The 21,914-nt window shown below is 47.2% G+C and overlaps 2 protein-coding genes across 2 annotated transcripts in view; both read left to right on the top strand.

The window, feature by feature from the left end:
• LITAF (lipopolysaccharide induced TNF factor) overlaps nt 1-3,495 on the top strand; it is a 28,597-nt gene extending 25,102 nt beyond the window's left edge. Inside the window, exon 4 of the mRNA XM_045874981.3 lies at nt 1,890-3,495. Coding sequence (XP_045730937.1) covers nt 1,890-1,998 — 109 coding nt within the window. The 3' untranslated portion in view covers nt 1,999-3,495. The remainder of the gene's footprint in view (nt 1-1,889) is intronic.
• Nucleotides 3,496-3,889: 394 nt separating this feature from the next.
• The window catches only part of LOC123844460 (uncharacterized), a 171,511-nt gene continuing 153,486 nt past the window's right edge, over nt 3,890-21,914 (top strand). The window contains exons 1-2 of the mRNA XM_064592561.1: nt 3,890-11,833; nt 14,436-21,872. Coding sequence (XP_064448631.1) covers nt 21,776-21,872 — 97 coding nt within the window. The 5' untranslated portion in view covers nt 3,890-11,833; nt 14,436-21,775. The remainder of the gene's footprint in view (nt 11,834-14,435; nt 21,873-21,914) is intronic.

Genomic DNA, 21,914 nt, shown 5'->3' with positions numbered 1-21,914 from the left:
ATCTGTCGCCCTGTCAAGTTATGACAGTGTTATGGATTATATTCCCCATGCTTGCGTTATAAAATGTTGATTTTTAACTAAATTTGGACCAACATTGGTTGTAAGGCTGTGGGGGTGTTTTCTGATACCGTCTAGCTCTCCAACAGCAGCTGGGTGTCTGGTGATTCCATTCAGTTCTGACACTACTTGGAGTTAGTGCAGAGCCCACGGCTTAAGGACCCAGTGCCCTAGACTGCCCCCCAGTAGAGATCTGAGTCACAAGCCTCAGGCCACCCGGATTTCTGACAACCAGCTATAAATTGAGGGTCCTACCATCCTTTCTTCCAGTTTGCTAATTTGCTAGAGCAGCTCACAGAACTCAGGAAGGCACTTTATTTACATTTACCAGTTTATCATGAAGGACACACATGAGCAACAGCTTGATGAAGAGGGACAGAGGACGAGGTCAAGAAGGGTCCCCAGTGCAAGAGCTTGTGTCCCTGTGGACCTGGGGTGTTACCCGCTCTCTTGGCACGAGGATGCGGTTACCAATCCTGAAGCACTCCAAATATAGTTGTTCAAGTGTTTTTATAACCTGACCCCAGCGCCTGTCCCCTCCCTGAGGTCTGTGGCTGGGGCTGAAACTTCTAACCTTGGAACCACGAACCAAGCATCTTTCTGGTGACCAGCCCTATCCTAAGGCAGGGACCCTGCCCTGGTTGCCTTATTAGCATAAAATCAGGTGTGATTGAAAGGGGCTTGTTTTGAATAACGGAAGGCACTCACTCCGGTCACTCAGGACATTCCCAGACTTTTGGAGCTAATTGCCAGGAACTGGGGAGAGAGACCAGATCTATTTCTTATTCTACCACAGGCTGTCTGAAACTCCTGCCTGGGTGCACAGATAATGGATTATGTACATTAAGAGATGTTATTTGGGGAATTTTGTTTGGTGGTTACCGTAAGAAGCGCTCTCTCCATATGGAAGAATAATCAGTCTAGACACCGGGGTTAGCAAACTACAACCCTGGGGCCAAATCCAGCCCATTTTAGTTCAATGGGAACGTACCACACTGTTTACAGATTATCTGTGGCGGGTTTGGCAGAACGAGGTCTGTGTAGCCTAAAATATGTACCATCTGGCCCTTGACACAAGAAGGTCACTGACCCCAGTCTAAGACTGAAAGACGCTGGCATGCCCCAAGAGCTGAAAATACCCCCGGGACGGTCCGTCTCGAGAGAACAGGCTCGGTGTGGGTTGCTGTATTCGTTGCCGGGACAGAGAACCACAAACGTGGTGCCTTCAAACGATACAAATCTATTCTCGGGCGCCTGGGTGGCTCAGATGGTTAAGCGTCTGCCTTCGGCTCAGGTCATGATCCTGGAGTCCCAGGATCGAGTCCCGCATCGGGCTCCCTGCTCGGCGGGGAGGCTGCTTCTCCCTCTCCCACTCCCCCCTGCTTGTGTTCCCTCTCTCGCTGTGTCTGTAAATAAATAAAATCTTTAAAAAAAAAAAAAAATCTATTCTCTCACAATTTTGGAAGCTGCAACACAAGTCCACGGTCAAGGTGCTGTGCTCGCTCGGGTGGAGACTCTAGGGTCCTTGGCTCGTGGCTGCAAGACTTCAGTCTCTGCCTGCATCGTCACGTGGCCTTTATCCCCCCCTGTCTTTCTGTGTATCCCCTCCTCTTCTTGTAAGGACATCAGTCTTTGAGTTGAGGGAGCCCCCCTGGATCTTCCAGGACGATCCCATCTTGAGATCATTCATGACACCTGCAAAGACCCTGGTCCTAAGGACGGTCACAACCAGAGTTCCTGTGGGCTTAGGACGGCCGACCTATCTTTTCGGTGGCCACCATCCACAACTGTGACAGAGGGTGACACGCTCTGTGTCTGTTTTTGTCCTCCAGGTGCATAGCGGGTTGCTGCTTCATCCCCTTCTGTGTGGATGCCCTGCAGGACGTGGACCACTACTGTCCCAACTGCAAAGCTCTCCTGGGCACCTACAAGCGCTTGTAGGACTCGGCCCGACGTGCAGGGCACCGCATGCTGCCGGAAGCGCTCTCCGCCTCTCACCCCGTCCCGCCCCTGGTGTGTGTGTGTGGGGGGGGGTCCCGCCTCGGTAGCCGCATCTCTCCAGGGGCTTCACCTTCGTGTCTTCTTTTGGGGGAAAAAAATATCGCAAAAGTAACACACCTCCTCCAGAACCCCAGAGATTGCTGCTTGGAGGTGTGCACAGGACATGCAAAGACATTCACCTCGAGTGCTGGTTCCCGCCTACCGTGTCGCCAAGTCACCCCACCTGACTGTTGCCCCATCGGAATATCTTCTGGCGATTGGCCATCGGCTGACTTCACTTCTTGCCTCCGTGGGCCTTTCTGGGGGGAGGTCTCAAGCTGAGAAGCCACAGGTTGCCTTATTTTTCGAGACTGTTCTGGCCCGAATACGGCCGACCCCGCCTTTAGTGCCTGCGTCCGTCCACCTGTTCCCATTTCTGGTGACAAAAATCTTTGCCTCGTCGGCGAAGGGCTTGGCTCTCAGAGCCTGCCACTGTGGGCTTTTCATTAGCACACAAATTCACTTTACTTTCTTCATTCCTTTTTTAAGTGCCAGGGGGAGCTATTCCCACCCACGAGGTCCTACATGTGAGCTGGAGATGCAGGGCTGGCTCTTACCGCGGACCTGCCCCCCGCCCCCCAACTCCATTCTCGGCACCAGATCCTCAGCCCCTTCCGGGGAAGGGCTTTTTTTCTTCTAGAGGAATTGTTTGTCTTAACAACCGTTTTTTCTGACTTCCTTTTCGTCTTCATTTTGAAATATAGAACCATTTTTCTTAACCATATGATTGCTACCACTTCCTAGTGATCAATGCATTCTTTTTTTTTTTTTTGGTCCTTAACAGAAAAAGCAATGGATAATTTTATCCTTTTATCCACTGCCTCTACTTGGGTTTAGTGCAGTTCTTAAAAACATCTGTAATGGGACTCTTCAAGGGGGACCTCTTTGGGAAACCCAGTGGTGTGTTTAGAGAGACAGAGGAATGCACAGGGTGAGCACATCTGGGTACCATGGTGCTGGAGAGCTTGGGGACCTGACGCTTCAAAGGAATCTAAATTCTGATTTTATTTTTCAGAAATAGAATTTGTTGTAGGACATCAGAAGACATGATTTCTAGGACTCAATCAACAAGCCAGAGTTCTCGGTTAGCGCTGCGTCATCTCCGAAATCAAGATAAAGCTGGGCTCGACTTTCTTGAGAGTCCCCGTTTTGATAATAAATAGGCACAGGGAATGCATGTGAATAATAATATGTAGAAATCAAGCCTAGACCTGGAACGAAAATCTGTATATTGGCCAAAAATTATAGCTGTAACCAGTGATCCAGCTTATTCATTCGATGTTTTGATAGTTCCAGTAATTATTTTTGCAACAAATACGGATACTACATAGTACTTTGGTGTTATCTGCTTTTGAAAAAATAAAGTCTTTGGTTCACTCAGTGAACTATTTATCAGTTCTTACGGTGTGAAGAAAGGTCTTGTGTTGCGTTTCCAGCCACTGATACAAAGAACCTTTATTTGTTCCATGATGGTAGAAAACCCTTCATGATAAAAACGTCAGACTCGCTGAATATCCCTCCATGTCAAGATGACCGATGGTGAGTTGGGTGGATGGCTAGCGAGTCCGATTTGGACGTTAGGCTGTTGGAGCTCACGAGGCATTATCTATGGCATAAGGCATAGCTTTCAAGTTTTAATAAAATGCACAGAAGAAAGCTGTCCTCATTCATTCTCCAAACAAAACATGCTTTGTTAATTGATCGGGGCATTTGTGAGATGCGAGAAGGGGGGCATTGTTAACTCTGCCGGGAATATGACTGTCATCCACCCTTCTCCTACCTGGTGATAACGCTTCATTCCGGAAGGCACAGGACAATCATGTCCTCTTGGTGTGGCCGACGTTGTCGTTTAAACTCTTTAACTTCAACAGTCCTGAAAAAATTGCCGCTCACCCGATCTTGAGCGTGTGTTTTCCTTTCGTTTGACAAAATGAGGGCTGTGCATATTCAGCGGTTTTGCTCAGATGGGGGTATATAAATTGTCTCAAGCTGTTATTAATTATATATGCAGAGTCTACAAAACAAGAGCCCTATTTCAAGGACCATAAAACATACACTCTGTGGGACTAAAAATAATGTCAGATGCCTGGAGTAGGAAGCCTCCATCTGTCATTGCCTTGTATTGTGCGGAGTGTGGGCTTACTCATATATGGTTACAAATTAAAAGGCTCTTGTTTGGCCTCTGGCATCGGGGACGTCAGAGTTAAGTTTGTTAACACGGAATCACATTCAATTGATGGAAGAGCCCTATATCTGCTTAGACCTCAAAGTAGGATTCTGCCAATTTCAAGCCCCCAATGGCTGTCTGTCTTAACCTGCTGTTAGTCCGTCTAGGAGAGGTGGGTTTCTGCAAAAGTGTGGGGTGTGTGTCTTGTTAACAAAAAGCATTCAGTTAGTTATAGCTTCTATTTAAGCCAACTAGAAGCACATGACTGGTTCCTGGCTGACCACAGCGCTACCCATGAAAATGTTTTCTCTAGGACAGTCGGCTTCCCAGTTGCTACTGTGAGCACTTCTGTTGGGCACTGAGCTATTCATAAATGTGGCTTCATACACTCACACAGCTTGGCCTCGCTTTTCTCCCCAGCAACAGCCTCTCATGTTCAGGATGTTAAAATCCTCTGATATTCTGGGCTCAAAGATCTCTATTAGGAGTAAATGGAGACGTTGGAATTTTACTTCCAAAATTCTGATTTCCATTTTGGATCCTATTAAAGTTATCTCCTGCATTTATGACTCAAATGTTTACAATGAGCTGTCTGTTTTTCATAGGTGCATGGGAGAATTGTAAGTAGATCCAGCAAGGCGATGAAAGAGAGAAACCAGGAGGGGTTTTTTTTTGTTTGTTTTTTGTTTTTTGTTTTTTTTCCCCAGTCTTAAGAATTTGAAAGAAACAAGATTCTAAGGCTCAGATTAAAACACACACACAACACACACACACACACACACACACAAAACCCCAGTTCACAGCCAAGGATACCAGCTAGCACATTTAACTTTTGTGACTAATCTCAGTATTAGGAAAATGTTCACGCATTTAAGTACGTTTATTTCCCTTTTAAAGAAGCTATTTGAGATCAGTTTTAGGTTCACAGCAGATCTGAGTAGGAAGTACAGAGATTTCCCAGGCATCCCCTGTTCCCCACATATGCACAGCCTCCCCCCACTAGAGGGGACATTTGTTACGACTGATGAACTTGCACGGACCCATTAACACCCAAAGTCCATAGTTTCCATCAGGGTTAATTCACTCCTGGTGGCATACCTTCTATGGGTTTGGACAAAGGTGTGATGACATGTGTCTACCATTAAAGTATCCTCCAGACTAGTTTCACTGCTCTGCGCTCTGTCTGTCCATCCCTCCCTCCCCCTTAGCCCCTGGCAACCACTAATCCTTTTACTGTCTCCACAGTTTGGCTTTTTCCAGAATGTTCCAGAGTTGGAATCATCCAGGATGCAGCCTCTTCGGATTGGCACCCTTCCCTTGGCGTTACACACGTAAGGTTCCTCCCTGTCTCCTCATGGCTTGAGAGCTCATCTGTTTTGGGTGCTGAATAGTGTTCCGTGGTGCGGACGTGCCACACGTTCGAGTGGGTCTAAAGCTCTCGTGCACCGTTTCCCAATTAGGCAGCATCAGCCTCACGGTGCGTGCAGCGAGTGTGACGGAGCAACGCAGAGCACAGTGTTGTTTGTGAACCTGCGTGTGTATAGTCGTGCATGTGTGTAGGGATCACAGTGCAAAGTGAGTGCTAGGGGCGACCTCTGGGAGCCTCCGATCTGCCACCTCTGGTCTTCGTGTTATCCCTGATTGACTCCTGCCTGGTCGTGCAGCTGGGGTACCAAACACCGCTCTGCCTGGGAAGACTGAGCAGTGGGCCCCGCACGGCCCTGCCAACAGGTCTGGGGGCTTCTGTTTTTTAAGCTAAAATTCACCTGCCACGAAAGTGTCGCATGCCATGTCGTTTGGAATGTTCGAGGTGCTGTGCAACCCTCACCCCTGCCAAATTCTGCACATTCTCATCGCCCCCCCCCCCCCGCATAAAATTGCACCCCCGTGAAGCAGTCATGCCCCTTTGCCTCCTCCCCGGGCACCTGGCGGCCTCCCCTGTGCCTTCTGTTTCTCTGGATTTACCTAGTTTGCGTATTTCATGTAAATGCCATCCTCTGATCTGTGGCCTTTCGTGTCCGGCTACTTTGATGCAACCTGTTTTTGTTTTTGAGGTTCATCCATGTTGTAGCAGGTCTCAGTGCTTCCTCCCTTTTAGTGGCTGGAAAGTATCCCTCGGTGTGGACACCCCACTCCACAGTTTGTTTGGGCTGTTATGAACAGCGGAAGCTGCCGTTCACGTTGGCTTGCGGGTTTTCGCGTGGACGTCTGTTTTCGGTTTTCCTGAGTATCTACCTGTGAGTGGAATTGCTGAGCCATACGACAATTCGGTTTAACTTTTGAAGAACCTCCCCGCTGCTTCTTTTTATTTTATTTTTTTAAAGATTTTATTTATTTATTTGACAGAGAGAGACACATCGAGAGAAGGAACACAAGCAGGGGGAGTGGGAGAGGGAGAAGCAGGCTCCCCGCGGAGCAGGGAGCCCGATGCGGGGCTCGATCCCAGGACCCCGGGATCACGACCTGAGCCGAAGGCAGATGCTTAACGACTGAGCCACCCAGGCGCCCGAGAGTGGTTTTAATTTAACTTAAATCGCAACAAGGGGCTAACCTCTACAAGGTTGGAAAAGGCCGGTCTTTGTTTTTTTAGATTTTATTGGACAGAGCGAGAGAGCACAAGCAGGGGGAGCAGAAGGAGAGGGAGAAGCAGGAGCCCGATGTGGGGCTCGATCCCAGGACCCCGGGATCATGGCCTGAGCCGAAGGCAGACGCTCAACGACTGAGCCCCCCAGGCGCCCCTCCCTGCTGCTTCTTAAACACGTGTTTCCTATTGCAAAGCCCCCTCTAGCAAGTGATCCCCTTTGCGAACTGAGCTGGCATGGAGAACTTGGTCATCTCCCGCAACAAGAGCCATTTGGGGCAGCCTGGTGGCCACAGAGCTGGGTTTGGTTGCCCCCCAGGCTGGCCCGCCTCGATTCCTGGGCTGATCGGAACCCTCTTCAATCCTTCTGGGGCTCTTACTGAGCCTGAAAAGTGAGGAGGGGTGGGTGCCGCGTCTCAGCCCTCTGTGTGGACCCTCTTTTGGGAAGGTGCTACGGACTCCAAAATAGAGTCCTCAGGTGCAAACTTATTTACCTGTATGCCCGGCTTGGGGTACAGCAGTGAAGGGGGACGCTGTCCCCTCCCTTGTGGCATTGACAATAGAAGGGGAGAGAGAGACAGCAAATAAACCTAACATTACAAACTGTTACAAGCCAGGAGGGAGAAGGGTGGGGAGACAGGGCTGGGCAGTGACGGCATGTGTGGGGAAGGGCGCCTCATCCTCTAGGGGAGCAAGTCCTTCTGGTGTTTTCTCCTTGGTAGGAGGCAGCTTATGGCAGAGGAGTCTGAAAGTTTGTTTGCTGCTCTGTGCGACTTAATTTGCTGTCTCTCCCTCTCTGGGTGGAATCACTGGATTCCTCCCATTTTCTTTGGAAGAGCAGCCCTCCTTGAAACCTAATCCTTTCCTCTAGCTCTTGTCTCCTGATTTCCTGTTGATAAGCAGGAAGTGCAGGGCTGGCTTCCAGTAAGTGGTAGATTCTGGTGGGGTGTGGCTCTGCCCACCTGCCTCTGGTTGGTAGAAGTGGGACATCTGCCCGCAGGGCTGCATAGTTCTCCTAGGTGTCTGCCCCTGACGGTGGGGACCCCCTCCTGAAGCCGCGTCACCCAAGCAGACTTTGCCGTCCCCGGTAAGGACACTGTGGGAACGTCCAGTGGGGATGTTTCTGTCGTTTTGTTCCCAGGGTGTCCCAGGCTGAGAGAGGAGAGGGCATAGATGGTAAGAACACACACAGCATCTTAGGAGAGTTCTAGAAACTCTATTTTACATTTCTTGTTCATGTTTGAAATTAAAGTGGTAGAAAAAAAATCCTCATCATGAGGCTGGTGGGGAGGTTGTGCGTTGGGGTCTCGCCTTTCTGCACATTCTCAAACCCGAAGCTGTTAGCACAGCAGTGACCTCCTGCGTGTGTGTGTGTGTGATCATGGCATGTTTGTCAGTTGGCATCTGGACCATGGAATTACAGGATTCTTTCCCCATATCACTGAGAGCCTTTCTTTGTGGTTGCACTGGTTAACTTTCCCCTGCTTTATTGCTTTTTAAAATTAATTAATTTTTTAACTGTTTAAAAGGTTTTAAAAAGGGGCGCCTGGGTGGCTCAGTCGTTAAGCGTCTGCCTTCGGCTTGGGTCATGATCCCAGGGTCCTAGGATCGAGCCCCGCATTGGGCTCCCTGCTCCGCGGGAGGCCTGCTTCTCCCTCTCCCACCCCCCCTGCTTGTGTTCCCTCTCTCGCTGTGTCTCTCTCTGTCAAATAAATAAAATCTTTAAAAAATAAATAAATAAATAAAAAATAAAAGATTTTATTTATTTGAGAGAGAGAGAGAGTGAGCACAGGGGGAGGAGAAGAGGGAGAGGGACAAGCAGACTCCTCTCTGAGGGAGGAGCTCAACGACGTGGGGCTCGATCTCACGACCCTGAGATCATGACCTGGGCCAAAACCAAGAGTCGGACACTTAACTGACTGAGCCACCCAGGCACCCCAAAATACACTTTTGAATATATTTTTATGGAGGGAGGAGCCCAGGGATGTCTGCATGGGGCTCCCGTGTGCCCCCAAGTTGCAGAGCCTGGTCTGGGGTTTGGTTTTCATTTCAAAGCTCTATCATTGATGTGACGGACTCGATTGTGCCTCTTTCCTTCAAGGAGTGCTTCCTGGACTTGTAGCATGGTCCAGGGACACAGCAGCAGACAGAGACGCAGGCTCCTTGTTCTTATTTATTTATTTGAGAGAGAGAGAGAGTGAGTGTGAGCGTGCTCATGAGCATGGGGAGGGGCAGAGTCAGAGGGAGAAGCAGACTCCCCACTGAGCAGGGATCCTGATGCAGGATCCCAGGACCCTGGAATCATGACCTGAGCTGAAGGCAGACGCTTAACGACTGAGCCACCCAGGTGCCCTGCTCCTGGGATTTTAAACAAGAACGTTATCATTTTAGGATTGCCTTGCATGTTATAAGGTTATCTTGTGTACTAACGCTTCTTTGCATATTGTCTTCACCAATCCTGCCAAGAATGCTTCCAGATGGAAAGGAAAAACTTCATCCCCATTTTACAGATAGAGTAATGGAGGCACAGACCAAGTGATTTACGAGGGACCACTGAACAATCCATAACAGAGAGACTTCTGGTCCTGAAATTCACCTCATGCTTGCCAAACTACAGATCCCTGGGCCTTTTGCCTGGAGATTCAGATTCAGAAGGCCCGGGAGGGGCTCAGGAGTATGTATTTTTTAAAAAACCATGGGTGGTTTCTGGGGCGCCTGGGTGGTTCAGTTGGTTAAGCATCCGACTCTTGATTTTGGCTCAGGTCATGATCTCAGGGTCGTGAGATAGAGCCCCGTGTCGGGCTCCTCACTCAGTGGGGAATCTGCTTGAAATTCTCTCTCTACCTCTGCCCCTCTCCCAGCTCGCTCACTCACTCAAATAAATAAACAAATAAAATCTTTAAAAAAAAAAAAAGCATGCGTGGTTCCTAACGACAACTGAGTTTGGGACATACTGCAACGTGGGATCAGATCAGGTGAGGAACTGAGGACAGACACTCTTGGAAGCCTGGTCCAGATCATCCCTTGTTGGGGGGCGGGGGGCTGTCCCATGCACTGAAGGGGGCGGGGCAGCATCCATGGCCTCCACTCATCAGATGCCCACAGCACATGCCCCAGTTGTGATAACCAAAAATGCCTCTAGACATTGCTAAATGTCCCTCAGGGGACAAAACCACCCATTGACCCCGGTGCTAAGTACCTGGATCAAAGCACCATCTCCTCTGTTTGGGAGTTGGTGTGTTTCTCATTGACCCAAGCATGTCGTTTTAAAATATGCGCATTTCCGTAAGAAGGCACTGATAAATGCTATGACGTGGATGAAGCTTGAAAACACGATGGCCGGTGAAAGAGTGAGGCACAAAGCCCACGGTGGTAGGACTCCGTCTGCACGAGCTCTCCAGAGTAGATAAATGCACAGAGACAAAGCAGCTTGCTGGCTGCCCACGTCCGGAGAGAGGGGGCTGTGGCTGCCTTGCGGGTACGGGGTCTCCTCTGGGATGGATGAAAAGGTCTTGAACTAGACAGAAGCGGTGGTCGTGCAACACTGTGAATATATTAAATGCCACTGAATTGTTCACTTGAAAATGCTTCGTTGTAGGCCAGGTGAGTTTTACCCTCATGCAAAATGCGCCCACATGTGTGATTTACTGTGACAGCCAGTAAAATGGGGCCAGAGTGAATTGTACGTACAGGGTAAATCAGAAGGGGTATCCCGGGGCACCTGGGTGGCTCAGTCGGTTGTGTTCGGCTCTTGATTTCAGCTCAGGTCGTGATCTTAGGGTCGTGGGATCGAGCCCTGTGGTGGGTTCTGCACTCAGCAGGGGGTGTGTTTGTCCCTCTCCCTCTGCTCTTCCCCCTGCTCACTCTCTTTCTCTCATAAATAAATAAATAAATAAATAAATAAATAAATAAATAAATAAATAAATAAATAAATAAAATCTTAAAAAAGGGCTATCTAAATGAGGTTGTAACCATTAACGAGAATAGTAAGAGTATAACATGTAATTAAATAATATTGGTAAAGCAAAGGGTAGAATTTGAGGGCATGTCCTCCGTACTACCGTCTTTGGAACCAGGACAGTGCAGGGGAAGGGGGCAGTCCAGGCTTGCTGACCTTCAGAAGGAAAAAGAACTGAAAGCAGCAGTTCCATCAAGAACTGTGCCTGAGGGCGCCTGGGTGGCTCAGTTGGTTGGGCGACTGCCTTCGGCTCAGGTCATGATCCTGGAGTCCCTGAATCGAGTCCCGCATCGGGCTCCTTGCTCGGCGAGGCGTCTGCTTCTCCCTCTGACCCTCCTCCCTCTCATGCTCTCTCTCTCTCTCATTCTCTCTCTCTCAAATAAATAAATAAAATCTAAAAAAAAAAAAAAAAAAACTGTGCCTGAGTCACCTACAGCCTGCATTGTAGTTGGGGCAAGTCATTTAAACTTCCCTGGGCCAAGTTCCTCTCCTCTCGAAAAAGAGGCAGGCTGATCCTCCTGGCTCTAAAAGTCTGTGCTGGGGAATAGGCGGGTCCAGGGGAAGGCTATGGAACATTCCAGAAAGTGCAGGTACATGCCAGGACATGCTGGAATATGGCAGGGGCCGGCTCTCTTGGCCTATCAGGGTTAAGCTAGGGAACTTCTCAAGACACATGCTCAGCACCAAGCAGTCAGTCTTAATTAGGACCAGGCAGCGTTCAGCTTAGATGAGCAGGATCAGAAGAGCCAAGCAGGTGAGACTCAACCACAAGAACTGACCGCCTGGGTCTCCTTTCCACCACCTGCTGCCAGGTGTGAGTGGCCGCCTTCCTCCCCCGCCTGCAAAGCCATCATGAGAGCGTCTCTCTGGCATTGACGGACCTCAGGCGAGGTGTTTCTTCCTTGGGTCGTGATTAACGGAGCCCATTCCCTGGAAGCAGGAATGAATACACGCTTGGATGTGGGTTCTAGTCCTCATAGGAGCTCATTGATTACCTTGCAGGCCTCAGCAACTGGTGGCGAGGTGGCTGGTGAGTGTCTGAGTGGGGAAAAGTGGGGGAGAAGGGGCTGGGAGAGGCAGGCTTCTGAACCCAGAAGTGTTCAGACTCCCCTGTGGAATCTCCTCTGTAGACAGCCGCGGACAAAGGGTTTCAGGGTCAGAGCTTTATTGCGGGGAGGGGGCAATAGCTTTATTTTATGGAGATAGAATCCACCCATTTTAAGTGTACGATCTATGGGGTTTTTTGGGGGTATATTCATTCATAGAATTTTGCAACTATCCCCATAATCAATTTTACAACATTTTCATCACCCCAAAAACAGACCCCGTACCTTACAGTTGCCAACCCCCCATCTCTCCCCAAACCCCCACCAGCCCTAAGCCCCTACTAATCTACTTCATCTCTGTGGGTTTGCTCCTTCTGGGTATTTCATACAGTGTGTGGTTTTCTGTGTCTGGCTTTTTTTTTTTTTTTTTTTTTCACTTAGCATAATGTCTCCGAGTTTCATCCATGTTGTAGCAGGTGTCAGGAAGGCTTCTGCTGTGCGGATCGACCGCATTTTGTTTCTCCATCAATGGCAACCTTTTGCTACGAAATTCATGGTTGTGAAATGGCTACTTGCTGTATCCGCCGTTCAAAAAAGAATCAGCTGTGTGCTATTTGTTAGTAAAATGATGGCTTGTTAGACAGTTTTACTCTGTGTTCTTTGAAGATTTTTCTTTTTTTTTTTTTTTTTATTATTATTGTGGCAAACCAAGGTAGGAACTTTCGAGGATGAACGGGGTTGCTGTTGATGGTTGTACGAGGCGGCAGGTGTGAGTGGGGGCGGTCCTGGGCAAACTGGCGGTATGGCTGCCCCGCTCCTGGACCAGGTGCGGGCAGGGAACTATCTTGCTCCAGCAGACCCTCGATAAGGATGCTGAGGAGGCCAGCCCCTGCTGAAGACCCTGTGTGTGATTTCTCAGGCTGACTGCAGGGCTCACTGCTTCCCACTCTTTCCCCATCTCCCTCCAACTCAGGGTCCATAAAACAACCACAGCCTTTTGTTTGGGAATCTCCCAATGGCGAGAAGACTCCCCACGTCCGGGCTGATCCACCTGAACCTCAGTGGGCGCCCCATTCCCCCGGGGCGGGGGTGGGGGGAGAGGAACAGGAGGGCGTCCCACTTACCCCATCACATTGAGTGATTGAAGGGTTAAGGGGTCATTTTAGGCTGGTTGCTTTAACCCGATGCTCCACACCCGAGAGCCGCGGGAATGGGTCCTTGGTCTTCGATTTGTGAATCGGAGCCTGTATTGGGAGGCCTGCAGCTGGTGTGTGAAATGAACAGTAGGCAGGACAAGCCGACCCGCTGAAAGAGGAGGGGCCAGCCACCCACGCGGTTTCCGTGGGCAGGTGGTTCTCTACGCATCAGAGACCCCACCTCGGGGAAGTGAAACCTACAGGGTCATTTTCATTGAAGATGTAGTTTCAATACACCTGCACAAAGGAAGTAGGGTCGCAAGATTTATTATGGAAAGAAATGGGGTGGGGCCCCAGTGAGTCGGGGGACGGGCAGTCCTCTGCTCCAGGTTATGAGGGAGCAGGGGATGGAGAGCAGGGTAGTCTGCACCTGTGACTTACAAGGCGGTAGGGTGGAGGACCCTGACTTTTCAAGTGCTCAACTCTAAGTTGTTATCGTAAAAGGTGCCCCGCCCCCCGCCGCCGCCCGGGGAACGCAGGGTGGGAACTTGGGGCGGGAATCCTAAGCTGGGGTTCTCATCTTAAATGTGCAGATACTGCGTGTGAGCTGGGTTGTCCTTGGTCTCATGCCTGCATAGCAGCTCAGAAGAGCTGATTTCTCATCACAACTGACCCCGCAATGAGGGATACAGAGGGAAGGATGGTCTTTGCCCTTGACATTATTACACTGTTGTTTAGAGTTTTGCATCCCTGGTGCTTACCTGCCTTCCCTCTTTCCTGTAAAACATCCAAATGCCTTTTGTGGGTTTTTTTCCCTCATTCTTCACTAGCTGCAGTATTACATGCAGACTTCTTGGCCTTTCACTCATAAACAGTTAAAAGTTCTTAAATGTTCCCAATAATGTCTTTTAGAATATTTTTTAAAGTTTATCTTTTGATCTCTGCACCCAACATGGGGCTCAAACCCACAGCCCCAAGATCAAGAGTCGCATGCTCTTTCAACTGAGCCAGCCAGGCGCCCCCATAAACAGTTAAATTTTTTAAAAAAGATTTTATTTATTTATTTGACAGAGAGAGTGCAAGCAGGGGGAGGGGCAGGGAGAGGGAGAGGCAGGCTCCCTGCTGAGTAGAGAGCCCAGTGTGGGGCTTGATTCCTCAGATCCTGGGATTATGACCTGAGCCAAAGGCAGACGCTTAACCGACTGAGCCACCCAGGTGCCCCAAACAGTTAATTTTTGAATAAGCATTCTATGCCTCATAGCAAAATTGAAATGGTGCAGTAAGAATGGACTCTTCCTCACACCTCTGGCTCCCCAACCCAGTCCCCCCCAGTCCCCTCCCCCAGACAAAACCACGGTTACCAGTTCCTGGCAGGTTCTTGCCCACAGTGTTCTACACATTAACAAGCAAACACATTTATTTTCTCTCTTGCTTCGATCTTTCAACACAGGATGATGACTTAAAACCTGTAGCGCTCTGCATCTTGCTTTCTTGATGGTGGAAATATGGAGAGCACGGTGGTCACTGATGTCCACACAAAGTCCCCTGGAATCTTGATGTTACAGTACAAGGCTAGAGGGATTTTGCAGATAGGATAAGGTTGACAGACCTTCAAATAGAGAGACTATCCTGGATTATCTGGGTGTGCCCAATGTGTCGAGGTGAGTATGGCCCCCTAAATATGTTCACATTCTGATCCCCAGACCCTGTGAATGTTACTTATATGACAAAAGGGACTTTGCAGATGATGAATGTAAGGACCTTGAGTTGGGGGAGATTATCTTGGATAATCTTTAAGATGGGGACAGGAACCATAAGCCAATGAGTGTAGGAAACCTCCAGAAGCTGGAAAAGGCAAGAAAATGGGTTCTTTCCACTCAGCTTCCAGAAGAAATCAGCCCTGCCAACACCTTGATTTTAGCCCAGTGAGATCCACCTTAGACTTCTTTTTTTTTTTTTTTTAAGATTTTTAAGTGATCTCTACACCCAACATGGGGCTCGAACTCAGAACCCTGAGATCAAGAGTTGCATGTTCTGCTGACTGAGTCAGCCAGGCACCCCTGAGTCTCTTTTAGCTGGATGAAAATCTATTGATGTGTTGTTTTCTGTGAACAGGGTGATCATATATATACCTGGTTCATTTATTGAATAATCTTTCTCTCCAACTGTTCGTGGTGCTATTTTTATCACATAGTAACTCCTGTGTGTACTTTTTTTTTTCCTTGTCCCTCTGTTCTCCACTTGAACACAATATGGAGCCAGAACACACTAGACCAATAATTTCCAACGCCTTTATTATGCCAATGAATAAAGAAATCCAGAGAGGTCATGTGACTTTTCTAAGCTCACACTAACTGTGCAAGTAAAGAGATGAGCTAGCGTTCCCCACCCCACCCCAGCTTTTCCAAACTCACTAGTCAACAGGGAGCAGGCTTTATTTCAAAGATAAAAGATACGGCAAAAAATAGAAATCATATGATGCCAGCTCTGAGATTATAATGAAATTAAACTGGAGACTAATAATAGATAGCAGGGAAATCCCAAAATACTTGGAGATTAAACAATACACTTCTACATAACATATGGGGCAAAGAAGAAATCTCCAGAGAAACTAAAAAGTATTTCAAAGTAAATGAAAATGACAGCACAACTTAACCAAAATTTGTGGGACTCAGCAAAAGCAGTGCTTACAGGGAAATTTATAGCATTGAATGCACACATTAGATAAGCAGAAAGATCTACAATCAGTTATCTAAGTTTCCACCTTAGGAAACTAGAAAAAGAAGAGCAAATCAAAGAAAGCAGAAGAAATCTAAAAATTAGAGCAGAAACCAATGAAATTGAAAAAGTATATCAGAGTCCACAAAATCAAAAGCTGGTTCTTTGAAAAGATAAATAAAATTTACAAGCCTAGAGCCAGGTTAACTAAGAAAAAGAGAGAAAGGATACGAATTATTAATATCAGAAATGAAAGAGAATGCATCACCATAGATCCTGTGGACATTAAAAGAATAGTAAAGGAATATTAGTCACTCTAAACCCACAAATTTGATAACCTAGACGAAATGGGCCAATTCCTTGAAATGTACAATCTGCCAATACTCATATAAGAAGGAAGAGACGATTTGAATAGGCCTGTATCTATTAAGGGAATCAATAATTAACCAATCATTAATTAGCCTTCAAATCAGTAATTAATCTTCCAAAACAAAGCAGCCCAGATGGGTTTGCTGGTGAACTGAACTCTACCAAACATTTAAGGAAGAAATGGTACCAGTTCTCTATAATCTTTTTCAAAACATAGAAGCAGAGGGAATACTTCCTAACTCTGTGAGGCCAGCATTAATCCATTACTGAAGTCAGACAAACACAGAAACAAAACAGAAAACCCAAACAAAAAACAAACCACAGACCAGTATCTTTCATGAACATAGATGCAAAAATCCTCAACAAAATATTAGCAAATCGAATCCAACAATGTATAAAAGGAATTATACACCACAACCAAGTGGGATTTATCCCAAGTATACAAGGTTGGCTCAACATTTGAAAATCAATTAATGTAATCATCACATCACACAGACTAAAGAAGAAAAATCACATGATTATTATCAGTAGATGCAGGAAAAGCATTTGACAAAATCCAATACCCATTCATGACAAAAACTCTCAGTCAACCAGAAATAGAAGGGAAATTCCTCAACTTGTTAAAGAATATCTATCAAAAAATCTACAGTTAACATCACACTTAATAGTGAGAATCTAGAAGCTTTCCCACTGAGATCAGAAATAAGGGAGGGATGTTCCCTCTCACCACTCCTTTTCAACATTGTTCTGGAAGTTCTAGCTAATGCAATAGGACAAGAAAAGGTAATATAAGATATACAGATTGGAAAGGAAGAAATAAAATTGTTTTTCTTCCCAGATGACCTGACCATCTATGTATAAAATCTGAAAGAATCAACTAAAAGACTGTTAGAACTATTAAGCTATTATAGTAAAGTTTCAGGATACAAGGTTCATATACAAAAGTCAATTGCCTTCCTATCTATTAGCAACAAGCAAGTGGAATTTGGAAATAAAAATACCATTTCTAGTGGTATCTCCCAAATGAAAACCTAGGTATAAACCTAACAAAATATGTGTAAGATATACACGAGGAAAACTATAAAACTCTGCTGAAAGAAATAGAACTAAATATATATGCAAAAGACCCTAACAGACACCTTATAAAGATCTATGGATGGCAAATAAGTGCATGAAAAGATACTCTATATTATATGTCATCTGGGAAATGCAAATTAAAATAATGAATTTTACTTTATGCCTATTTATACCTATTTGAATGGCTAAGATCTGAAACCCTGACAACATCAAATGCTAGTGAGGATGTGGAGCAACAGGAACTCTCACACGTTGCCAGTGGGAATGTAAAATGCTGCAGCCACCTTCAAAGACAATTGGTGGTTTCTTAGAAAACTAAATATACTCTTACCATGTGACCCAGCAATCATGCTCTTCACTGTTTGCACAGAGGAGTTAAGAACTTATGTTCACACAAGGGCGCCAGGCTGGCTCAGTCGGTAGAACATGTGACTCTTGATCTTGGGGTCGTGAGTTCAACCCCCACGTTGAGCATAGAGCCTACTTAAAAAAACAAACAAACTTATGTGCACACAAAGCTCTGAACACAGATGTTTATAGCAGCATTATCCATAACTGCCCAAACTTGGAAGCAACCAGGGTGTCCTTCAGTAGGTGGATGGATAAATAAACATGGTACATCCAGGCAATGAAATATTACTCTGTTCTAAAGAGAAATGACCTATCCAGCCATGAAAAGATGGGAGGAAATTTAAATGCATATTCCTGAGTAAAAGAAGCCAACGTGAGAAGGCTACATGCGATGTGTATGTACATGCTATGTATATGACATTCTGGAAAAGACAAAAGTATGGAGACAATAAAGAGGTCAGTGATTTCCAGGGACTGGGAGAGGGAAGAATGAATAGGTGACTTGCGGAGGATTTTTATGGCAGTGAAATACTTTGTATGCTACTATGGTGGGAGATATAGATCATTATACATGTGTCCAAACCCACAGAATGTACAGCCCCAAGAGTGAACCCTAAGGCAAAGTATGAACTTTGGATGGTAACAATGTGTCAATGTAGGTTCTTCAATTGCATCAAATGTCCCACTGTGCTGGGATCATTTGATAACAGGGGAGGCTCTGCATGTGTGGGGACAGCGGGTATATGGGAAATATCTATGCCTTCTTCTCAATTTTGCTATGAATCTAAAACTGCTCTAAAAAATGAGGTCTTAAAAAATATGGCTGGTGTGGTTCATTAAGGACAAGATCTTTTGTGAAATGCTCTACCCAAGTAAGAAGAGCTCATTGCGCCCCCTACTGGTTAGTTCTCTAGAATGGGATATCTCTTGCCCTACCTATGCAAAATAATGCCATCTTTTGATGGATTAACATGGAGGCTGGTTAATTTTCATAAGTCTGACTTGGGTGCAATAGGCCTTAATTTATCCTCTGCCTTAATTCAGAACTGGGAGCTCAATCCCCAGTTATTGGCAAGCCCAGCCCTGCCATCTTTTTTCAAGGAGGAAGCTGGACTTAATTTTGGTGGGAGCATGAGGGGCTGGGAAGGCTTGTCTAGGAGGGTCTTTCTTCAAATCAAGTCCTTGAGTCCTGGTGCTCTGTCCAGCAGGTTCATCAGCTTTTTGTCCAGTAATGATAGAAACAAGGAGAAGTGGGATCAGAGATGCAGGGAGCCTTACTCTGGCCAGCTCCGGTAGAATAGGGTGATGGCACATTCAGCTAGTCAACAGAATGGTCTGGAGGGAGTCATCCCCACCCACGCCCCCACCGTGGTTCTGATTTTCCAGGCCTAGAATGTGCTGTGTTGACTGGGAACCACCATGTGAAACATGGCAGGGTTTTCTCTCAAATTCCTGACCGTGAACAGGGGAGGATTCTAGGACTGTGGACAGAGACCAGAGTCTCCTGGAGAAGATGCAAGAAGTGATAACCATTGAGCTAAGCTGCAGAGTTGAGGGAGAGGAGACTCTGGAGCCAGGGGGAGTCCAGCTGTGTGACTTGGGACAAATGACTTAACCTCTCTGTGCCCCACTTCCTTGTCTGTACCCTAGGATATTAGTTGCACCTCACTGGTGGTTTTTGGTGGTGGGGTGAGGGGGAGGTTTGACTGAATGAGTTAATATTCAGTGAGGGCTTTGCCCCGTGCCTGATACGATTTTTTTAAATTGAGATTTATTTGACACACAACAATGTATAAGTTGGAGGTACACAACGTCTTGACTTGATATTTATATTGCAACATGATTACCATTGTAGCATTAGCTAACACCACTGTGGTGTCCCGTAGCCATCATTTCTTCTAGTATGGGGGGCAACTCAGATCTAATCTCTTAGCAAGTTTAATGTTTATAATCCAGTTTTCTGGTCTGTGATCACTGTACTGTGTATTAGGTCTCTAGGACTCTCTTATCTACTAGTTGCAAGTATACAATTTTCTTTTTTTTTTTTTTTTAAGATTTTATTTATTTTTTAGAGAGCGAGCGAGCGAGAAACAGCATGAGAGGGGAGAGGGTCAGAGGGAGAAGCAGGCTCCCCGCTGAGCCAGGAGCCCGATGTGGGACTCGATCCCAGGACCCTGGGATCATGACCTGAGCCGAAGGCAGACGCTTAACCATCTGAGCCACCCAGGCACCCAAGTATACAATTTTCTAATAGCATTATTATCTGTTGTTTTGTTTTGTTTTGTTTTTGAGGTTTCAAGGCAATCTCTCCTTCATAAACTCCCAGTGATCCTCTGGCATAAAAACCATTCCTTTCTCAGAAGTAAGGCTCTCCTTGGTACGCTTCACATCTATGTGTGCATCCATCCCATTTCCCCACTGGGATTTTAGCTCCTATGGGCCTGCCCGTTCGATGTATTTTCTTCTTTTCTTTATAGCATTTGGCACCACCCAGAACACGTTGTGGGCCTCCAGGCAGCTGTACGGGGACTTTTCAACCTTCAGCCCTACAGGTTGGGGGCCAGTGAACACGTTTGAGCCGGCAAAATTCCTGGTTTCAAAATAGGAGAAGAAAGTGGACCAAGTATAAGAGTATAATGGATGGTTTCCCGAAAACATCATGTGTCAACCAGTCAACTGTGTCTCAGTTTAACTCTAAGAAAGTAACATTGAATGTACACTTCACTGTCCATCAGGGGATGAATGAATAAGCAATCTGTGGTTTATCCGTCCTGTGGAATAGTACACAGCCACAAAAAGGAGGGAAACGGGGACAGCCTGCTACATGGCACGTGAGCCTGGAAAACAGGACACTTGGTGAAGGAGACCAGTCACTAAAGGCCACATAGCAAATGATTCCATTCCTGTGAAATGTCCACAGTAGGCAAATCCATGGAGACTGAACGCAGATCAGTGGTAATCAGGGACTGGGGTGGCAGGGAATGAGGAGGCTCCTGGTGATGGGGTTTCCTTTCGTGGTGATGAAAACGTTCTAAAATTGTGTGTGGTGATGGTTGCACGACTCTGGTTGGGCCGAAAACCACTGGGTTGTGCACTTTCAATGGGAGAATTGTTGGATCTGTATTATATCGTAATAAAGTAGTTTATAAAAAGCAGATTTATTGTGGGAGGTAGGTGCCAATGAAGAGGTGCTGGGCCCGCAGGGCTGAAGGAGGTGGTGGCCTAGGAGGTTGGCTGCCTGGAGCCTAAAACCAAAGGTGCGGGTGGAGGTCAGTTTGAGCTGAGGAAGAGGAGGTGGGGTCTGGGAAAGGCCACAGAGCACAGCTGAGCAGACCTCCCCCTCTTTTTTTTTTTTTAAAGATTTTATTTATTTATTCATGAGAGACAGAGCGAGAGAGAGAGGCAGAGGGAGAAGCAGGTTCCCAAGAAGCAGGGAGCCTGATGCGGGACTCGATCACAGGACCCTGAGATCATGACCTGAGCCGAAGGCAGATGGCTTAACCATCTGAGCCACCCAGGCGCCCTTTTAAGATTTTATTTATCTAGCAGAGAGAGAGCAGAAGCAGGGGGAGCAGCAGAGGGAGAGGGAGAAGCAGGCTTCCTGCTGAGCAAGGAGCCCGATGCGGGGGCTCGATCCCAGGACCCTGGGATCATGACCTGACCCGAAGGCAGACGCTTAACGACTGAGTCACCCAGGCGCCCCTCCCCCCTCTTCTTAACTGCTGGTCCTAATGTGTCAAGGAGGGAGGCCTTGGGCCTGAGCTCTGAGAGACCCTGCAGCTGTCCTGTTTGGTGACAAGCCATGGCTAAGGCCTGGCTTCGCCTACCCAGAGCAGTGGGACAGACAAGCCCGACCTAACGGTGATGATGGTTTCACGACATTGTGAATGCACTCAGTGCCACCAAAGTACCATTTAAAAATGGATAAAATGGTAAATTTGATTAGACCCCGTTAAAAGAAAAAGAAATCAAACCATGGCCATGTTTGCCTTCTGCCCCGAGAGCTCCATTTACAAGGCTTGAAGAGGCAAACCTTTCTTTCCTCTATACTGAAAAGGGATTTTCCCCCTCATTGGTCAGAAGCCCCCCCACCCCTCCTCCTGGGTAGAGTGCTAAGAACTTTATCGGACGCTTCTGATTGGCTGGATCTTTGCTCTGGAAGCCCCCTCCTCCCCCTCCCCATCAGCCCTGGGAATGGAGAGTTGATCCAGGCTGAGCCCGCCTCTTTGGGAAAGAAAATTCCTTTCAGGGTGCTCTGTGCCATCAGAGAGGCTGATGGTGTGGGGCTCCCTTGGGCTGGTGGCGATGCTGGTGCCCATGGGGCTCCTCGGTCTGGTCCTGCTCTGGGCTCTGGTGGCAGTGACTTCGGGGAGTAAGTAAAGCTGGCGTGGTGCTGGTTCTCTCTGGGGCGGAG

The sequence above is a fragment of the Mirounga angustirostris genome, unplaced genomic scaffold, assembly GCF_029215605.1.
Source record: "Mirounga angustirostris isolate CCGP_5_RB_7025 unplaced genomic scaffold, mMirAng1.0.hap1 SCAF_5, whole genome shotgun sequence".
NCBI lineage: Eukaryota > Metazoa > Chordata > Mammalia > Carnivora > Phocidae > Mirounga > Mirounga angustirostris.
The sequence above is the reverse complement of the archived record's forward strand: the minus strand, read 5'-3'. Positions and strand labels throughout refer to the sequence as shown.